The sequence below is a fragment of the Falco punctatus genome, assembly GCF_963210335.1.
Source record: "Falco punctatus genome assembly, chromosome: 6".
Taxonomy (NCBI): Eukaryota; Metazoa; Chordata; class Aves; order Falconiformes; family Falconidae; genus Falco; species Falco punctatus.
This window is the reverse complement of record NC_137585.1, coordinates 78,095,393-78,116,435: the sequence shown is the minus strand read 5'-3', so window position 1 is coordinate 78,116,435 and position 21,043 is coordinate 78,095,393. Positions and strand designations below refer to the sequence as shown.

General features: G+C 38.6%; 2 protein-coding genes across 4 annotated transcripts in view; both read left to right on the top strand.

Annotated features, from left to right (window-relative positions):
* The window catches only part of SAMTOR (S-adenosylmethionine sensor upstream of mTORC1), a 42,686-nt gene extending 35,489 nt beyond the window's left edge, over window positions 1-7,197 (top strand). Inside the window, exon 5 of the mRNA XM_080391031.1 lies at window positions 2,973-7,197. Within this exon, the coding sequence (XP_080247157.1) occupies window positions 2,973-3,602 (630 nt within the window). The 3' untranslated portion in view covers window positions 3,603-7,197. The remainder of the gene's footprint in view (window positions 1-2,972) is intronic.
* Window positions 7,198-7,834: 637 nt separating this feature from the next.
* Window positions 7,835-21,043, top strand: part of TMEM168 (transmembrane protein 168) — a 28,694-nt gene continuing 15,485 nt past the window's right edge. The window contains exons 1-2 of one of the 3 annotated variants that reach the window (XM_080391006.1): window positions 7,835-8,351; window positions 12,488-13,754. In XM_080391006.1, coding sequence (XP_080247132.1) covers window positions 12,618-13,754 — 1,137 coding nt within the window. In that variant the 5' untranslated portion in view covers window positions 7,835-8,351; window positions 12,488-12,617. Of the gene's footprint in view, window positions 8,352-11,453; window positions 12,073-12,487; window positions 13,755-21,043 lie in introns of those variants that run through there. The other 2 variants (XM_080391007.1, XM_080391008.1) reach the window with 2 other exon arrangements.

Sequence of the window (21,043 nt, the reverse complement as noted above, 5' to 3'; positions counted from 1 at the left end):
TCCCCAGGCTCACCAGCTTCTCTTACTTCAATTCTTCTGGATACTCTGTGTTCAGGGCACCTTGCAACCTAGCTAGCAAGCCTTCTTGGAGTGGCATGGAGTACAATTTGTGCACTCAAATGCATCTGCTAGAATAAGCTTAGGCCCACCTCCAAAACAGCACTAATAAGCCCTGATGTATTCAAGATAACTCAATTTTGAACTACATCAGCACTGTAACCTCCTGAATAAATTTATCTTTAGGCCAGCAGTTTCCTGGGCTGATTTAAGATTTCAGAACAACAGCCAGAGGGTTCTTGTGGTAGTTATTGCCATCTTCTGACCTGAAAATTGATCCAATAACTTAGTGGTAGAAGCTGAAAATAGAACTGGTAAAATCTGATTTAGCAGATCTTTGAGTTAAGATACCAAAGTAGTTTTTGAAACACATTGAAGCATAGAGACTTCTTAGGAAGTCAGTTTCTTGAATAACGTTGAATGGAGGGTTAAATAATTCCTTCCTTAATAAAAATAGATTAATCCACTTTCTGCATATATAAATGCTTTGGATATAGACTAAGTAGTTGAATAACATACTTCAGCTAATTTGAGGATTAAGACAGATAAAATTGTGGAAAAACTAGGAGGGGAACTGAAATGTAATAATGTATTCAAAATGTTTAGAATTTCAGTTTCATATAGAGAAAATATAAACTGTAGCGATACGAAAATGGAAATATATTTCCATTAAAAGGTTTTGTGTTTTGAGCAGGAAGGGAACTGCACCAAGAAAAAAAATAGTATTCCCTTTAGCTAGGCATTGTGCACTCATTTTCAGTGTCTGGGTGTAACATACGCAGAGGGAAACAGGCAGTATTAGAAACGAGGAGGAGGGGGACTGGGATAAGCAGAATATGTCTCTTCTTGACCCAGTGTGGGTTTTTTTGCTATTCCTTCAAACGTTCTGCTTATAACACAGATATTCTAGAGTACAAGTAGCAGTGGTTATTTTCTTGGAGGAGATAATTTGTCTACACTGAATTAAAAAAAAGGCAAAACTGAAGGGAGAATGTGCACTTTGGGAAAATCCAAATATGATTTCATACTGCTGCAAAAGTTTCTGAATATGCAACATCTGTTGCATTAGAGTAAATATAGTTTGAGACCAAAAAAAAGGGGGGGGGAATGGAAGGGTACTGGAATTAAAAATTAGAATATACAAGTAGGATTACGTTCTTAAATATCAGTGGATGCACTGAAGTATGACTGCTGTTTCAGTGTCTAGGGGGACTTTAAGATCAGTTCCAGACTTGTATATCTGGAGTTTAGTAGCAATCTCCAGTTGAGTAGCATTTTTGTCCTAAAACTTTCTGCAGAGTTCAGATTCCACTTGAAAAATAAGTCATAAACCAGTCATAAACAACATAGAAATAGTGTTAAGGACAATTTAAGGACTAAAGTATTTTTCCAGTATACAGAAATACTTGTGGTCTGTATTGTTTTTTTAATTGTGTATGTTTAACCTTTTTAAGTCTTGTTTCTACATAAAGTTAGCCTGTTACCCTGAACAATTATTCTTCAAAGCACTTCTTTCTTTTAAAACTTATTAGAGGAAATAATGAAATTACTACTGGTAATTTCCTGTTCTAAGTATTACAAGAAAGCAGAATATAGCCCTGCAGGTATAATAGTTGCAATTAAAATTTCTTTATTATAGCCACATAACATAAGTATTTTTCTGGATTTTTAGCATATTGGAGGCCAAGATTAATGCTATTAGAAAATAAATCGCACATTTTTTTGAACATTGACTACTTTTTCTAATTTAATGCATACTCTTGGAAGAGAATGTGATATTATATAAACAAATAACATTCTCTTCTACTTGAAAACAATTGTGCACATCAGTTGCTTTACGAATAGCTTTACAATAGTGTTCTAGAGATCTTTTTTGAATATTATTTTGTAAGTCACGATATAAATACTTCTGTGGTATGAAAACGCAACAGATCTAACAGGTGGACCTTTCAGATGTGCTCCATAAAATGTTTTCTCTGCTTTCATGTTCACTTACCTGTTCAGAGTGTCTGTCGTTCACTGCATGTTCTCTAGGCATTAATAACAAGTTTTGTTGCTATCATGCCAAAACCTTCTATCTTAATACCTTTGTTATGAAGAAGTCAGATTTGGATGAATATAAAGTGTCAAAACTTAAATGTAGTGAATAGCGTACTGTGGTTTTGGGTTTTTTTAATGCTCAGTAATTAAGGGCATTAAGAACTTCTGTATGTTGTATTGTGGTGTCATTTCCCATCTTTGGCAGCTTGAGTACACGAATGATCAACAGGTGAACTTAACAACCCTCACCTTACTTTGATAATTGCCAAAATGTGTACCACTTTGCATTTACAGTAAATTACATGGACCTGCCTCACTGCTGCGAAACGGTTAGCGTACTGTAACTTTCTAAAGTATATTGCCTTGCCATAGCTTCTTTGTTTCTGTAGCAGTAAAGAATGACACTTTTTTCCCCAAGTGATCAGATGACTAAGTTTCTTGGATTCTTTTCAAAGAACTGCTGTAAATACTGACGTATCAAATATAGTTCCTCATCACTAATTTCAGGTTTATAAAAGGCTTCCAGCATCTGGAGAAACAAAAGCAATGTAGGCTTGCCTGAGTTCTTAAATCATTTATGAGATAGTTCATTTGATACTTTAGGAAAATTATTTTTTTAAATTAATATTTCTCAGCAATTAAATCACTAGTAAATTACTGCACATCTAAAATTTTGCTTTGCAACTCTAAAAGCTAGCAATGCATTAAATTGTTTGATGTGATATCAAGAGGAATGTTCAGAAGGCTTGATATTTCCTCAAGAGAATGGAGAGGGTGTCAATGATTTATTTTTCTGTGGATTTGGATTGTTTGCTCTTTAAACTAACCTTGATGTTTGTTTGTTTTTTTCTGTTTGTTTTTTTTTATTCCACCAGAGTGTATACAAATGTGACTTCCTAAATCTTCAAATTCAGCAACCTCTCCAACTGGCACAAGATGCTATAGATGCTTTTCTTAAGCAACTGAAAAATCCCATTGATTCTCTACCTGGAGAACTGTTCCATGTCGTTGTTTTCTCACTCCTCCTTTCTTACTTTCCATCCCCCTATCAACGATGGATATGCTGCAAGAAGGCACATGAACTTCTCGTATTAAATGGCTTATTGCTTGTAATAACTCCTGATTCATCTCATCAGAATCGCCGGGCTATGATGATGAAAAGCTGGAAAATTGCCATAGAGTCTTTGGGTTTTAAACGCTTCAAGTATTCCAAGTTTTCTCACATGCATCTGATGGCATTTAGGAAAACCTCCCTGCAAACGACAAGTGACTTAGTTAGCAGGAACTACCCAGGAATGTTGTATATCCCACAGGATTTCAACAGTATAGAGGATGAGGAATATTCCAACACTTCCTGCTATGTTCGATCTGATACAGAAGATGAACAGCTAGCTTATGGTTTTATGGAGCTACCTGATGCTCCTTATGACTCGGACTCTGGAGAAAGCCAGTCTAGTTCAATTCCTTTCTATGAGCTAGAAGATCCTATATTGCTTCTAAGTTAATGTAGTCATTGAAATGCCCTTTCAGTCAAACCTCTTGCTTAACTAATTTTGCTATACTAACATGGGCTCAACACACAAAAACGGTTTGCATAAAGAAAATGCAAAGGTTTACAGAGTTTGCTATTTTTTTCTACTTTGAATTTTAAAATTTATTCTTGTATGAAAGTGAAAGAAATACAAGTTTTATGCAAATGACTTGTGTCATAGCATAAGTTACTGTTACTTTCTTTAGATTTGTATCACTAATTTTTTCCAGAAAGGTACCATTCTTTTCTTTAGTGCTGTGAAGTGTGAATTCTATTTAATTTGTTAAATGTTGTTTCAATATTTTAACTCGGTGTGGTTGAGCTTAAGGCACTGGAGTTGGTGGGCTTCTGAGAAGTATTTGTAGAAAGAAATATTGTGCACTTTAATTCAACGTGCAGAAAGGTTAAGACACTTGGTTACACGTGTCCCTTCTTAATTAGGGAAAAAAACTTTTCTTCCAAAATTTATTTCACTCTGGGCTGGAGAAACTATAATTCTTGCACATTTGATTTTATGTTTATTGCAGCCCTCTTGAGATAACACCAAATCAAGATAACACCAAAACACAGGAATTTATTAATCCATAGTTATACATATTATGTAATTTCACTGCATAAATAGCAGTTAGACATGAAATTTCTGAAGAGGTTATCCCCCCCCAGAGGAGTATGGTACGTCTAGACAATTATGTTTCACTTCAAAGCTGGAACATGATTTTGCAATTTTGTGAGTGTACAAGCACTAACATATATCAGTATTTCTCCGATGATGGTGTTCTGTATTCTCTTCAAACCATGTTTTTTGGGGGACAGGGTAGGTTTTGTCATGTTTTAAAGTAAATTATTTATGCATTTTAAAATCAACTTTTTTCTTTATTTGCCCTTATTTGTAGACCTCCCAAGTTAAAAGGTAACTACAGATCAATTTTGTGAAAACAAACACAATTACACAAGTTTTTCAAGGATACACTTATTTGCACAAAGCCACATACTCAGTGAATTGGACCCAAAAATCTTCTGCTTAGTTAAGTAAAAACTCCATAGCTGTCTGAAAACTGGTCTGTGCTGTAAGAACAGGGAACAGAAGTTTTTTACATCTGAGTTTTCAAATTTGTGTAATAAATTTGTGAGTTTTTGCTGGAAAAAACATATCTGTTCAATAGTAAAAACAGAGGATTCACTATTAGTTTAGTTTAGATTTCCCTCCATTTAAAAATAATGGTCAGAATCTTCAGGTTTGAATGTTAGGCTGTTAAATCTGTAAGTGCCTAATAACAAATGATTTGACCTAGGTGCCACATCATGGTTTTAAGACTGACTTCAGCAAAATGGTAGAAAATACTAATAATGTACTTTCACAACTAGTTGTGATGATATACACCTTATACCATATTAACTTACCATGTTGTACTTATAATACAGAAGTTACCAGATAAACTGAAACTGTAGTGTGGATTTTTACGGTGGTTGCTACAAAAAGGAAACTTACTCCTTTCACTGAAGTTTTGCACTGACAAGTGTCACAGTTTGACCTATGTGTTTTTCTTTTACACTGTTTCCTACACAGAGTCATCCCACATTGGTCCATCTTACACTCAAACATGATCTGGACTGCAATGCTTTATTCTTTAACATAAGCTTTTTGTGTTTCCCTTCTTAAATGTAAAGGGTCCCTTTGTACCTGATTCAAATTTGTTATTCAATCTGAATGATATATATAAACCAAACAATTATATTCTGATGTGTTAAAAAAAAAGTTTAGATACAGAAGTATCGGGGTTGATTTTTTGGAGAATACTTCTCTAATGAAATATATAATGGTTTCAAAATTGGCTTTAAGTCAATATTTGCATCCAATGCTTTCCCACTTCACTTTCACTAAAATGTTTGTCATTCACAGCCTTTCTTCTTCCCAGTTAACCACTGACTCCAGCAGTGCTCATGTTAAAGCTAAAATACTGGTGCTATAAATTCAGCTGTTTATGGAAACAATCTGTGCATACTTCAAAATGTACCTAACATTTGAACTGATACTTTTTAACAACAAGTTATGGACCAGCTGAAGTGTATGTTGGCATTGTTTAATTGTAAACCGGTTTGTGATTCATACAAAAAAGCAATTTAGACCAAGATTTATCCGCCCCCAAAATAGTTTATAATATTAACATTTAAATTTAAGCCTTTTTGGCAGGTTGGTGACACCACTGTATTTGTGGTTTAGGGACCTGAGATTCCTAACAGCTTGGTTTTCTTGCTGCTCCTTTTAAATAGCTGAAGGGGGGGGTGTTTTGTTGTTGGTATTTTTGGTTTGGTTTGGTTTTTTTGGCTTTTTGTTGTTTTTTTTTAATTTGTGTTTTTGTGTTTGTTTTTTTTTACAAGGGACAGTAGATTGTGGTGGAGGAGGAAAGTGGGATTTGCATAAATACACCTCCCTGAACAATAAAGTGGTGATATCAGGAGTTGTTGGATATTTGGCTTTAGTGCAAGAATGTTTCTAGGTTATGAAATGTTTGAAAATATGACTGTGCAAGAGATCTCTTGTTCTTAAGGTGCTGGAGGGGAAAAGGAAAAAATGTGTATTTGCATTTCTGTTGTCTTTATGTCACTACCTTTTGTGAACAAAGCACATTTATTAAAAAACACAAAAAACTGAAAACCTCTTTAAAATTTCTTTGGGGTGGAGATACCCTTTTTTCTTCCTGTGCAATTTGTTTATGCTGAAATCCAGTGAAACCCATGCATAATTATTTTCCTTATTGTCAAGAAAGTATTTGCACTGGATTTATTTTATAAACTACCGAATTATAGTGGAGATACTAGATTTGGTACTTCCATTTCAGCTTCTACATCATGGTTGTGGCCTTTGCTTTACAGAAGGTGTTTTAGAGTTCCTCCACTTGATCCTGTATCATGTTTCTAGGATGCAGTTACTTTCTATTGCAGTTCCCATCTTTTTCTCTAGATGTTCTTAATTTTTCCTCTATTCCCCTGAAATGTCTTTGCAGCGCTCGTATGTTGACCCTTTGAGGTGATTGTATTTTTCTCCCTAGTGGTTTTGAGTATTGGAGGTGTTGGGGAAAGGCTGGCAATGGGAAAAGACACCACACCGCACCCCCAAAAAAAAAAAAAAAAGCAAGGTGCCTACTCTGATCCAGATTCTACAAAAATTAGATTTTAGCAGAACTGATGTGTGTGTCTAGCACTGCAGAGCCTAGCTGGTATATTCTGGTCTCTTTCTTGACAGTGAAGACCAGAAGATGTGATTTCACAGCTGGGTCTCAGTATTGCTTCCTGCAGAATCTGCCCTTTTCAGCTTAAGGGAGACTTGCTGACTTGCTTTAAAAGTATGATCATTCTAAGTCTTTAATTTTATCTCTATGAATCAGCAGCAGGTTTTCTCCTTTTTCCTCATTTTCTTGATTTTCCTTGATTCATTGTTTTGTAACTGTAGAATAGTAAAAGATAGTTTTAGAAGGGCTGCATTTCACAGACTTGCACAGGAACTCAGTTGTTTGGAGGGTTTTGTTTATTTTTTTTTTTTAATTTTTAAGTAAAAAGTTCTACAAATAGTTGCTTGTAGAGTATTCCTAAATCACAGTTGAACAGATGTAGTACCAACTAAGCATTGTCCATGATGCTGGTAAAGCATCTGAAGCAGGTAACATTTACTAACCAACTGAGATTTCTACTGTTCTGCTTGTTCAAGGGAAACCTCTTGGCTTTTTAACCCGTGTAACTTTTAGGCCAGTTTTATTTAATATTTGGAGAGTGGTACGGATTTGGAGACTACGGAGGTTCTTTGTGAATCGGTTGTCTGAATAACTGAGGCAGAAAAGACAGGCTGTCAGTTTAGATGTTTGAGTGTCCAGCTGCCACCCATCAGCACCAGTGCTTCTTGATGCGGGGGGCGAAGGGGCTGGATGTGATGCAGGCACAAAGGATATAAATCCGTGGCAGGCCCAGCCCTCTGGCAGTTCAAGGCAGTGCCCCTTAAGCCGTCACTCACACAGGCTCCCCTGGTTTTGCCTGAGCCACGGAGCCATTATGATCCAGAAGCTTCCTGCTCTTGCCCACCTGCCTGCAAGGGCCAGCAGAAAGCATGCATTCCCAAGGCCGAGTGCTGTGCCACAGCGGTGGCCGAGGCGGTGTGCCTGAGCGGGGTGAATGCTTTGGTTGGGGAAGGCCCGGAGCCGACACCCCACCCCCCCCCCCCCGAAGGCACTCCTGGCCCGCCATGGGGGAGGCCAGGGAGGGCCCAGCCCGCCTTACAGGGGCGCTGACTCAAACACAGCTTCCCTCTTCTGTCCCCTAAGCACCAGTTCAGTGCGTATAGTTTTGTCTTGTCTTGTTTTCTCCTTCTTCCAGCTGATGAACTTTGCATTTTTGGGGGGTGTGGAGGGAAGAAGGTGCTTTCGCGCTTCCCTTGCATCCAGACGCTCATGAGAGCAGGGCAGCCGTGAGGCTGGGGGGTGCGGACGGGGCCGCCCACGGTCACAGCCCCGCTCTGCCCCACCGACGCAGGCACCGTTCCGCTGAGGGTCCCGTCGCCCGGGGCCGCCGCGGGCCCAGCCTGCCCGCCGCGACCAGCTGGGCTCCGGCAGCGCCCGGGCGGCCGCGGCGGCGTTTGAGCCTTGGCGCCGCCCGTAGCCGGGACGCCTCACGGAGCCTCAACATGGCGGCGGCGCTGCGCGGGGGGTGGGAAGTTCCCGGGACGCCTGTTGAGGTGAGTGCGGGCCGGGAGCGCGGCGGGGGCCGGCGGCACCGAAGGGCTGGGGCCGGGCTCGCCCCGGCGCCGTGTGCGTGGAGCAGGGCCCCGTCGCTGCGGGGCCGAGGGGAGGCGGGCGGCCTGGCGGGCAGCCCCTGGGGCACGGGGCCTCGCCGGGCCGGGCCGGGCCCAGGCGGCCTCCCGGGGCGGCAGCTGGCGGTGAGCGGCGTTGCCCCGCAGGCACCCCGCGGAGCCCGCAGCCGTCGGTAGGCTCCCCTGGCCGGGCCAGTCCGGCAGCTGGTGCCTGGGCCGGGCGCTCCCCGCATGTCCCGCACCAGGAATCCGTAATGCGGGCTGGGCGTGCATGTCCGAAGACTAACGAAGACGTTCACCTGAAGTTTAAGGCTGCTCTATTAATATGGTAGCTAAGTACGACGTTATGGTTTTAAAAAGGCGTCACGCAGTTGTGTTTTGGTTGGGATTTTTTTTTTAAAAAAAACATGCACTAAACTGGAAGAATAAAGCTGAAGGAAAGTAAGTCCAGTATTTTAGATAGGCCTCGCCTGGACTTCAGGTCAACTGTAGTCAAACTACTGAACCATCTTCGGGTTTTGGTTCTTTTTTTTATATTTTCTTAGACAAATTAAGATGAAAACTACTTTGGGAATGATGTTCCTTTACATATAGGAAAGCTCTTGGATGGTTTAGTCTCTAAATCTCTACTTAGACTCCAGGTTTCGCTCTAAAATTAAGTTTGCAAAAGTCAACAAATCTTTAAAAGTGGGTGTACACATTCTGTGTTTTGGATCTAAATGTGATTCGCTCAGGTATGTAACTCAGATGTTGAAGCCTGAAACTTTGAAAGCAGTTGGTTTTAAAACCAAACACAACACTCCCCTGTCTTGGAACAGTCTTTGCTTCAACAGTCAGAGTCTTAACAGAAATGAGTTACAAATAGCTATGTTTTAAAGAATAAATCAGATATCGAAATCTCCCATTAAAATTGTCTGAATTGTTGTGTTAAATTGTGTTAAATTTATTTGGTAATAACTGCGTGATGGGATGCATTAATCATTAAAATGCTCCTTTTTCTCTTCTCACCAAAAAGTTGACCATGTGTTTTGAATAGAAAAATACTAATGATTAATAGCGTGGTTTAGTAGTACGCCTTTCTGATAATTGCCTAGAAGGCGTAGCCAGGAAGAGGGTGTTGCATTTACGTCCAAGCTGTCATTTTGCAAATATTTGGTACTTAAGCAGACTTTGTGTCTTTCCACTAGGAGCAGGCACATTCCCCCACCCCAGTACCTGGCACAGCACGTGGGGCAGAGCAGTGGAGCTTCACTTTCACATTTCTCATGATGTGATCACAGCAAAACTCCGCTTGGCACAAGCTGAGCTAGTCAGAGTAGTTTTCTGTCAGAGCGGCTGCTTGCCTGCAAGGTAGCTTGCTAGTGTAATGATACCACCAGAAAATAATGTAGCAACTGTAGCAAAATAGTAAGCCAGGGGTTAGGTGGGAGCTTCCACCCTTTGCGCGTGAGCTAAACTGCTGACTTCCATGAGCCTGTTGTCCAGATGAATGTTTATAGTATTAGCTTCTTGACTTGGAGGGATTCCAGAAAGGAATCAAGATAACAGGATGGCATGGCAGATGTGCTTTTGGCATAGCAGTAGTTACACGTCAGTGCTGTGGGTTGGAAGGGGAGATGGGGAAGTCGTTCCTTTATATTCATGGTTTGGAGGAGAGAGAACTGCGGGCAGGGAGGGGGCATGTGTAGGAGTTGAACTGAAAAGCTCAAGTTGTCCATAAAGCAAATGTTGATCGTAGTACAAGAAACAGCCTTGCTGACAGTGCTATGATACCAGATATATTGTGACCTGGAAAAGGCTAGCTAACTTTGGGTTGTTATCTATATAAAGTAGAAACAAATGAAAGGTTGAGAAAACTGTAAATATGTTACCAACTAATGAGAGAAATATTACACGATCTTAAGCATTCAGGCAACTCAGAATTAAGTTTATTTGTATAAAACACTAGCAATAATAAGTAATATGAAAATGCACAGTTAAAATGAAAACTTTTAACTCTCAATGGCATGCAGTAACCATTTGCTTTAACTGTATGGTATGTATTCTATTTCAATTAAACAGATTTTTAATACATAGTTTTTGCAAGTAACATCTGCAGTGTTGTTAGGAGTTTAACATAATTTGGAAATATGTTACCAAACTTAAGTAATTTAAACAATAGGATTTCTTAAGCCTATTTTATCTCTACACCAATTATTCAAGCTGGTTTTATGCTGGGTGTCAGTCTTCAAGTCAGCCAAAGCATATGGGTAAATCAGTCAGTTCACTTTGTCTTCTGTTGTTCTCTGGTTTAAAAAATGAGAATTTAAAAATCAAGGGAAAATGGAAGTTAAGTTCTGATTTTCAGTCAAGGTGTCCTTTATAAATAAATAAGTAAAAATAAATAAATAGTATAAATAAAAACAGTAAGCTATAACCTATCTTTGAGTGTTCTTGACACATTAATTGCTCTGTCATACCAATAACTCTTCAGAAGTCTCTGTAAGATGGGCAATTAGGTAATTACTTAAAAAACTATAGTGGCTACGAATGAGTGTTCCTACATGCTGGGGACTCTGCCCATAACCTGTACAATTATATTTACAAATAAACTTTTCATTAATTACTTCAAAAGCAAAACTTATGCTTAAATATAAATACTACACAGGTTTTTGCTAAGTTTTAACTAAGGGAATTTGGACGACTGGAGCTCTGGAGCTCTTTGTAATGTATGACACTTAAGAAAAATAGAGACAAAAAAAATGATGCTGGTTTTCTTGTTTCTGTACTTTCTTGTGATCTACCAGTTGTTTTCTGCCTTATTTTTTCTGGTGGTATGGACTCAGCTTTATTCCTTCAGTGACTCCTGCACCAAAAATCAGAAGTATGTGTGGCTCTTTTTGCAAAAGCCTGTTCTCTGAGTAATTCTTATCAATTTGTCACAACATGTTTTACGTACAGAGCAGGGTTGTGACTTCAAAAGTACTAACCTTTTTTGCCTTTAATTAGAAAGCTCTGAACTGTGCCTCTGACAAATTTGTGGTAAGTACAAAAGTGTATAAATACAGTGCAATTAAGATTTTCACAGAAATAGATTTTCCTCAATAACTTTTTTTCCTAATTATAGCAGTTACTAGTATTGTTTATGTGTAAGCCCCGTATGATTAAACACCGATAGGATGACAGTGGTCCTCATGTTTCAAGACTGAGTTCAGACCGGGAAGAAACTTTTCCAGTAAAATAGTAATGATCTCCAGTGAAATCTGCCCAGCCACATTTTCATACAAAATTCCCCTAAAAATACTACTGTCTTTTCTTATACTATATTAAAAAGAAAAGCATGTCAGTTAAATGGATCCGAGTAGGAGATGCTTATGTTCTAAATATAATAGTTATCCCCATCATTTTGTTTGGGTTTTTTGGTGGGAGAAAAAAAAGTGGCTTGGAGGGGTGAAAATGAAGTCTTTGGTTAAGAAAAGTTTCTGAAAATATTGCCAGATCTATTGATACATCTGTGTGTCCACTCCCCTTTTGTGAAATGGAGATGATAATATCCTTTTTGATTATCTACTGTGGGTTTAGCTCATTAACTGATTATGAAGTTCTTTTTGTGAATCCTGTGGCTACTTGACTACTAAAAAGAAGCCTTGCAAAATGTACTGAAAAGGTATGTTATAAAGTGAGAACTTATCAAAGGTAATGGTGAAGTAAAACAATGTTTTAAATCAATATTAAATTATTTTAGAAGACAATGGATATCATAGCAATATTTTGGGTACCCATAGATGTCTAATATAGATACCTAATGGATGAGTTTTGTGGAAAAACTGCACAGGCCAGGTTTGGTTTACCTTTTCCTCTCATTCAGATTATGAAATAAGATTGATGCAGAACCAGTCTTATATTGGATTTAATAATAACCCCAATTTGAATGACCTTTAACAACACACTTACTTGGTCATTATTACGTGTTTTTTAATTTATGTGTTCAACTCCTTGGTGAGAAAGGTTGTGTCATGTTTATGCTGTATGTGATTAAAAGGAATTATTTGCCGCTAAAACCTTCTTAATTCTTCTTCCAGGATTTCAGGGATTGTGGACTGCTGTTGCTGAAATGATATTACAGAAGGTGGCGATTGCCTTGTCTTTGTTGGATGAAACCCAAATATTTACTTTCAGCCGAGTGGGTAAAACCCCCTAACTGCAGTTTACATGTGTAGGTCACTGCGTTACTGTGTTAGTCATTGTCTCTATGCAGCAATGACAAGGCTAGAAGAAGCGAACAGAGAAGTGAACATGCACTCATCGGTCAGATACCTTGGCTATCTTGCCAGGATCAACCTGCTGGTTGCCATTTGCATGGGCCTTTATGTCAGATGGGAAAAAACTGCAGATGCATTGATTTTGGTAATATTTATTCTGGGACTCTTTGTTCTTGGAATTGCCAGCATACTGTACTACTATTTTTCAATGGAAACAGCAAGTCTGAGTCTTTCCAATCTTTGGTTTGGTTTTTTGCTTGGCCTTCTCTGTTTTCTTAATAATTCTGCCTTCAAAACGGATGTGAAAGAAGAAGCTACTAAATATTTACTCCTCTCCGCCATTGTTTTAAGGATATTATGTGCTTTGGTTGAGAGGATTTGTGGTTGTATCCATCATCGACCAACTCTGCTGACAACAGTTGAATTTTTGGAACTAGTTGGATTTGCAATTGCCAGCACAACTATGCTGGTTGAAAAATCTGTGAGTATTATTCTGTTGGTCATGGCTTTGGCCATGTTGATTATTGACTTACGTATGAAGTCTTTTTTGGCAATTCCAAATTTGGCAATTTTTGGAGCCATTGCATCCTTACTCTTTTTTCCATCGCTGCAAATCCCCACAAACCCTTTTGCCTTGGCATGTTTCTTCAGCTGCCTGATTTCAGATCCCCTTCTCGATGTTTACTTCAGTGGACTTTCAGTTACTGAACGATGGAAGCCCTATTTGTATCGTGGTAAAATTTGCAGAAGGCTTTCTGTCATCTCAGTTGGAGTCATTGAACTAATCTTTTTCATTCTTGCAGCCTTTAAACTGCGTGATTTGGATCTCTGGTATTTTGTGATACCTGGTTTTTCTATTTTTGGAATTTTTTGGATGATCTGTCATGTGATTTTTTTCATAACTCTTTGGGGTTTTCACACAAAACTAAATGACTGTCACAAGGTATACTATACCCACCGTGCAGAAAACAACAGCCTTGACAGAGTTATGGCATCTAAAGGAATGCGTCATTTTTGTTTAATTTCGGAACAGCTAGTATTTTTCAGCCTTGTCGCGACCGCTGTTTTGGGGGCCGTTTCTTGGCAGGTAAATAACAGTCTGTTTATATTGATATCCCTCTTGAGAATGCTCCAGAGAACTCCTGGCTCCTTAAAACTTCTGTGACGTTTGATGGTGTGCTGTGGCTCAGCAATTCAGAGTTGGAACCCTTGGTTTCACCAGCACGCGCTTTGAATTTAACGCTGTGTGCTGCCTTGACCTGTGACCTGTTAAGGCAACTGGAACTTACCAGCTTCCTTATGTTGGCAGAATGGGAAGAGTTAATGCTTCCGGGCCAGATGAAGTGTGCAAAGTATTTTACATTTATACACTTAGGAAATTATTTTGGTTTTGAATTCATTGTGCCATAAAATTTGTTTTCAAGGTAAATCACAGTGTTGAACCCTAGTAATGCTCACTATATTGAGGCTTTTCCTATGGACTATTTTAATTGAATCAAGGCAAATTCATGTTTTAAGAATGTATTTTTCAGTGATTTTGCCTTGGAGTTAACTATTAATGTGGCGTTAGAAATCAGCTGATAAACTGATAAATTGTTGGTATAGCACGTGCTCTAAGTGTCTTATTTTCAAGTCTGGTTATGCACCACAGGATACTTCCTCTGAAAGACCAGTTCTCAAAACCACACAGTGTTCTTTGACTTTTCTTTCCATTCCTGAATGAAGGCTGTTGTCTCTTCTTTAGCAGAAAACATACATCTCTCTCAAAATGTTTGCAAAGTGCCCAAGTTAAAGTATATTGTGTGTTGTCACAGTTGCAGCAGCGTGTTTGGTGCCTACTTGCTTTTTAAAGTTGATCTAAAACAAGACAACAATCATTTTTGTACCCATGCATCTCTTAAATCAATTACAAGTATATATATATTTTATAATGGTATATAAAAATTATATATATATTTTTATGGCAGATGTAAGTTTAGAAATTCCCTGTAGTGTTTCCAGAACAATTTGCCACCCATATCTGCAGATTTTCTCAGATTAAGTAACTTCTTGGATGAAAGGTGTTAAAGAACTTGGGTGGAAAAGGAAATTAACAGTCATTTTGTGAGGGTTTGTGTGTTGGTGGTTTGGGTTTGTGTTTTTTTGAGTTGGGGTTTCTTTTAGGTGTTGGGGTTTTATTTGAATGAAGAGCATTAGAGGTTAACGGACAAGCCTGGGAGGAAAGCTAGGTGCTTTTAGTCTGTCTTTGGGAAAGTATCAGCATGCATAGCTGTAGTGTGTGGGCTGGCAGAAAAGACAATAGGAAGAAATAGAACCAAAGTGAAGTAGAGGAGAAAAATCCGCAGAATGTATTTACAGAAAGTGAGGGTGGTAATGCACCAAAGGAAATGGTGGTTTGGGAGACAGAAACAATAAAGATCAGTGTGCAAATATTGCTAACTTCCATACTTTTCCTTCTGAGAATTTTGTGATTTTATCAAAATGTTAGCTTTTAATTTCTATATGCTAGTTGTGTGTTTTTTCAGAAAAAGCAATTTTTTACCATTTCTATCAGATAGTCTTATTAATTTCTCGGTCCTTGCCCTCTTCCTTTAACACCCTGAGACACATTAGTTAATTACAGTTTCAAAATTACTTGGATAGAGTCATTCCACCTAGTTGCATCTAGCAAAGCAATCGGAACAAATGATGAGCGTAAATTGTCCAGATAGCAACTGGAGAGAGGCAGTTTCTTTTGGTGGTGCCCAGAGCCTGTCTGCGGGGAGTTAAACACCAGACTTGGACAGGATCTCCTGCTGTAGCCCTTCATGGCAAGGGCTCCCCCTCCCCAGGCCATCTGTTTAAAACACACAGGCGCTTCCTATAGAACTGCTTCATTACTGCAAGGAGGACTGGTTTCATACCCATCTTACAACTTTTTTCTCTTCACATTGATTGATAGTTCATTGGGTTTTTTTCCTGTCTCTGTCCTCTGCCCCAAAATAGCTGCAACTGTTAACGTATCTGGTAATTTTCAGTCCTCTCTAATTCTAAAGAAGTGCAGTTGTGCTGTGGAATGACTTGTGCAGGACTGTTCTCAAGAAGAAAACTGACAGTGCAGCTAAAATCTTTATTATTGGCTAATTTCAGTTTCTAGCATTCTGTGTGTAAATTAGATAAGCTGTAGATAAGCTGTTGCTCATCACCTTTGTCTGACAGGTTGTGTATTTGCCTATTCAGTGGGAGGAGCAGTAATTGTAGCAAAAGGGAAAGGCATCAGACCAAATACTTTCCCTTGTTAGGAAATCCAGATTTTTATCATAATAATTTATTTTCAATAGATAATTACATTTACATTTCTTTTACTATATTTATATTTTTTCATCATGTGTTTATATAATGAATTAGCTTAAGATTATGAATGCAGGTGTCCCCAACTAAAAGCATTTCTACTTCAGCAGATGTTGTGATGTTTGCCTTGCAGATCAGTGTGTCTATTTCGTCTCTTGTCAGAAAATGAAATACTTCATCAGACCTGGCAGGAACATAATTTAATAAATGGATGTATCATTTATTATAGTGATTGCAGGAAGCTGGGGTCTTTTCTGTATTATTCTGCATAGTGTCAGGTTTCAAAATAATTAGAGGTGAGAAAGCAATGATGCATGCACACAATTTACCCTCTTGCAGGGCATTTGTTTTTTTTCCTAGAGATTTAAGGAAACCAGTGTTTTTTCTTCATTGCAGGGGGAATTCAAGGCCTTAAGACTCTACTTTAGAATCATTTGCTGGATTTTTGAGTCTGCTGTTTCAGGAAGTCTAACAAGCTCAACATTAATGCAGCAAAGAAGCTTCTGCAGTGAATGTGTACTTTTCTTATGGTGATTTATATGTATTGTAACAGTTAAAGAGACAAATCAGACTGCTGAAGATCACTCTCAGCCTTTCCTCTTTAAAAAGTAATAGTTATTGCTAAATACTTAGTGGGTTGGGATTTCAGGGTTTTTTTGTTTGTTTTTTAAGAAAACTTTGCTGCAGAAAAAAAAGCCAGTGACATCAGTATGTAGTAGAAAGAGATCTTAGGGCTGTGTTAGATGCCTTTCCATGAAAGCATCAGCATAATATTTATTAGTGGTCAAAAAAGCAAATTAAATATTAGGAATTATTAGGAAAGGACTGGAGGTATCATTATGCCACTGTATAAATCCATAGCTTCTGTATTTTGAATAACTCTGCAATTCTTGCTTACCATCCTACAGATAAGAAAACAAGCAAAGGTTCAGGGAAGGGTGATTAAATTCATCATAGACATGAAACAGTTTACATGGAGGGAATGAATAAACAAGGATGCTTCAGTCAGGAAAGGAGAAAACTAAGAATACGATGAAGGTATGAAATATGTTTATGCAGGAGAAGGTAAACAGTAAGAGACAACAAGTGATCAGTTTTGGTGCAAAAGTTGAGGGGAATGAAGTTGGCAAGAAGCAGGCTGGAGCCAGACAGGTGGAACAGTTCTTCGTACAGCGCTGCGTGAGCTCTGGGGCTGTGGATCATGGCCTGCTGTGTGCCAGATGGTTGCAGAGGCTCGGGAGGAAGCTGGACTAGTTCAGGGAAACATTCACAGAGGTTTATGTACTGTATGAAACTACATCTGGCTCAGGAAGTCCTTGAGCCATCAGTGGTTGGAGTACTCAGGAGACATGTGCTTGGTCTGTTACAGTTTTCCCTAGGCACCCATTTGGCCTCTTTGGAGACCAGGCTTTCTTCTAGATGGACTTTTGGTGCAACCTAATACAGCCAGTCATACATTCTTATATTATGGACATTTTTTTAACTCAAATTTTCAGTGTATTTTTTCCTTACATTCTGTTAGGAATGCCAAGTATTCCTCAGTCACCAGTTCCTGAAAATGTATTTGCTCTTTTTAAAATTGTTTAAAACATTTTGTGTATGTGTAAGTTTCACAGTTTTCAGTCTGTGTGACTTCAGTTTATGATTTATGTAGTCATTTTAGTAAGTGCTAATTATATTTAAACCTGTTAAGTGTCACCTGGAGGGTGAAGCATTTTTTATTTATACCTTACCTCACTCTGAAAATGTACTGAAAGTTTGTTTAATGATACTGTGTTTGATAAGAGGGGTGGCTTGACATCACTTCATGGTCTGCCATTTGGCCTCCTATATAATGAGTAGAATTGGCTAAAAACAGTCTGACAAAAAAAGACTGACTTGGACAGTCAGCTATATAGCCGCAGCATATAAAAAAATCTAGCTCAGCTGTGTGTGTTAGGTTATAGCCAGAGACAGGGTTGTGGAGAGGAGGGGTTCTGTTTCATGGAAAACTTTTGTTACAGGCACATTATATATGCCCTTTTAATGGTTTTAATAACTAATATTTATATGTCATATAAATCTCAAGTGTATGAAAGGTCAAGACCCAAAGAGACAGTTGTCTGCTAATTGGTGGCTAGAAGTATCCTATTTGATTGAAATTGCCAGAAAAACATCAAATCTCCTTTTGTGGAAATGATTTTAAAGTGAGGTCAGTTAACTCACTGTTGCACATAGTGGCTTTCTGACTCATGCAGAGCTGTTGAGGCTCAGAGTCCGGTTAGCCAAGGACCTTTCTTGAAGGGGAGCTGAGCCCTTGTAATAAGCCAAAGGATGAAAGTCTTTGTTCCTAGTGCTTCAGTATGTGCTTGGGAAGGCCTGTGGCTCCTGAAAGCAGAATGTGTCTCTGGGATGAAGCTTTTAATGTGAAGAGCAGAATTGTCAGGTCTGTGTGAAGCTGGAGGATGAGCTCAGGAAGCATGAGAAGTGTAAAAGTCATTTGTTCAACCTGGTTGCATTAAAAAACTGAGTAAGAGCTTTTCAGTGGGGCATGTTTAATTTTGGGCATGGTCTGCTTCTGAGCGTAATTCCTGCTTTAGCTGGAGAGGAAAGACACCTTGCCTTGTTGGTAGAAATGCATTGACATTTTCCTTGCAAAATATCTAGGGAATATTCTGCACCTGCCTTTACATTTCTGTGAGTAATTTCAGTCAGATCAATAGACTTTTTCAACTCCAGCTTATTTCAGCAATTATTCATGTGCTTGCCTATAATTAGGCCCTTGGATGGGACAAGATCCAGCAGAAGTCATGCAAATGACTCAGGCATTACTTCTTTCAGAAGCCAATAAAATTATGAAAAATTTGCAGGTGGAAGTCTCAGAATTTGCAAGCAAAGATCTTGGAAAGGTTTGGGGGACTCTTTTTCTCAGAAACTTAAAATCAGCTTTTGTTAAGTGCTCTATGCCATGGTAACTACAGGTTTTCTGAATTACTGGCCAAAGAGAATTATTATCCCTGGAAGACCTGTAATGTAATATTACCAAGAGAAAAATGAACTGTCAGAGACAGATAAAGTAATGGAATGAAGTACTTTCAGTACATTATTCTTGATTTTAGTGAAATTTATGGGTTAGTATATAATCATATTCATGATATGCTTGAGTACTTAAATGGACAGTACTATTGAACTTGAATTATTCATGGAAGAAAAGTTAGTTTATTTTGTGTATGAGTATTTTCTTGTTTGGGGAGAGCTACTGACTTTGTAGTCTTTGTTATTGCCTGGTGTTTCTTGAAAGCTCAATTTGCAATGCCTTAGTAAGATTGAAGATGGTAAGGTTTTTAACTTTCCTAAAACCAAGATTGTTTTCTGAGCAGTAAGAAGTTTTCTAAGTAACATCTATATTTACCTGCACATACTTTTGTTAACACACAGATTAAGTGACTTTTTTGAATACAGATCATATCCAGTCTTTCTCCTTTATTTCCCCCTGACTTTTCATCCTGATGTATTTTTAATCCAGTCTTCCTCAGGCTTTGCTTGTCCAATTTAATTTTTTTTCCTACCCCCCCACCCCCACCCCCACCCCCTTCAGAGGCCCTGCTGCATTCTCTGGCCTTTCTCCATATTTTCTCACATAGCCATGCCACTCCTGCTTGGTTTTGTTTCTTCCTCTCTCTCTGTCTGGTCATCTTTAGTTCCCCCTTTCTTTTCCTCACTGATGGTTTTTCCCCTACTTGCTGATTTGACTTGCATATCTGTGCTTCGCTGTTTCTTTATAGACTCATCTGTTCAGTTTCTTTTATAATAACCTGGATTCCCTCTTTCCCTACTATTTCAGCATCTCTTAAGCTGGATTCTAAATCCTCCTTGCTTACTGCTCATCATTTCTTCTCAAACTCACCTGCTGTACTGTTTATTTTTGGTGCCCATCTTCCTCCCTGCAGTGAGCACTCATCCTGCCTTGGCTCTCTCCCTTTCCAGTCCTGCCCTGAGGGCTACATCAGGTTACCTGTTCACATCCACAGTGCCAGCACACCTTGCTGCTGTTGCCACTGCTCCCAGTGGCCCTAGGTCATGAAGGGAATCTCTGGTGACAAAAGAAAGAAGGTATTCATTGTTGGTCTAAAGAATCTGACTTATGTGTTAAGCTTGCTGTCAAAATCGCATTAATTTCAGAATTCAAAGTTTTATATTAAAAAAAAAATATCAGAAAACCATGTAGTATTCTTTTAAACTGACAGCCACTTCTGGTTTTGCTGGGACAAATGCCAGACTAAAGCACTGGCATTCCTGTGGTTAGAACAGGAGTCAAAGATGGGAAACATAACATTATTAAATCTGTCTGCCAGTGAACATGACAACTATTTTCTGCAAATTGTATTCCCAGTGCTGTTTTAATAGTCAGAAGTAATGGATTATTTATTGTTCTTCAGAGACTGTTCTTTCATTCAATAACTTGTTGTAAGATTCTTTCCTCTGGTAGTTGATCTACATTGTAATTTTACAAATTCTGTCTTTAGGCTTCCTTTTACCTGTAATATACATGTCTTGTTTTCATTTAGAATGAGCTATCCATAAAATATTTTCAAATTAGTTATCACGTTATCCTTTTTCTCCTGAGCCTTCTCCATCATGGAACATCATATACTCCTTTGTTTTTGCAGAATCACTGCAGCGGAGCTAAGCAAAACTGGTTTCTTTAATATTTATTTACATGTGTCTCTGTGTCTATGGATATATAAATATAGGTAAATATTATTCAGCTTGGATAATAGAAAGCAGGGCAGAATTTTTGCTTGGAAATACACAAAGAGATCTTTGTAAGCCTCCTCTGTTGTTGGTCTGTTCCATGTAATCCCAGGCAGCCTACTTGTAGGTGATCCTGCTTGAACAGTGGGTCAGACCAGACAATTTCCAGAGGCCCCTTCCAACCTCAGCCACTCAGTGTTTCTGTGATCATCTTAGTTGACATATGTTTAGTAATTTGTTTCTGTTTTAAACAGAAGGGCTCTTCTGTGGGTCTTTGTAGCTGGCTTCCAATTTAAACTAATGTTTCTTTTT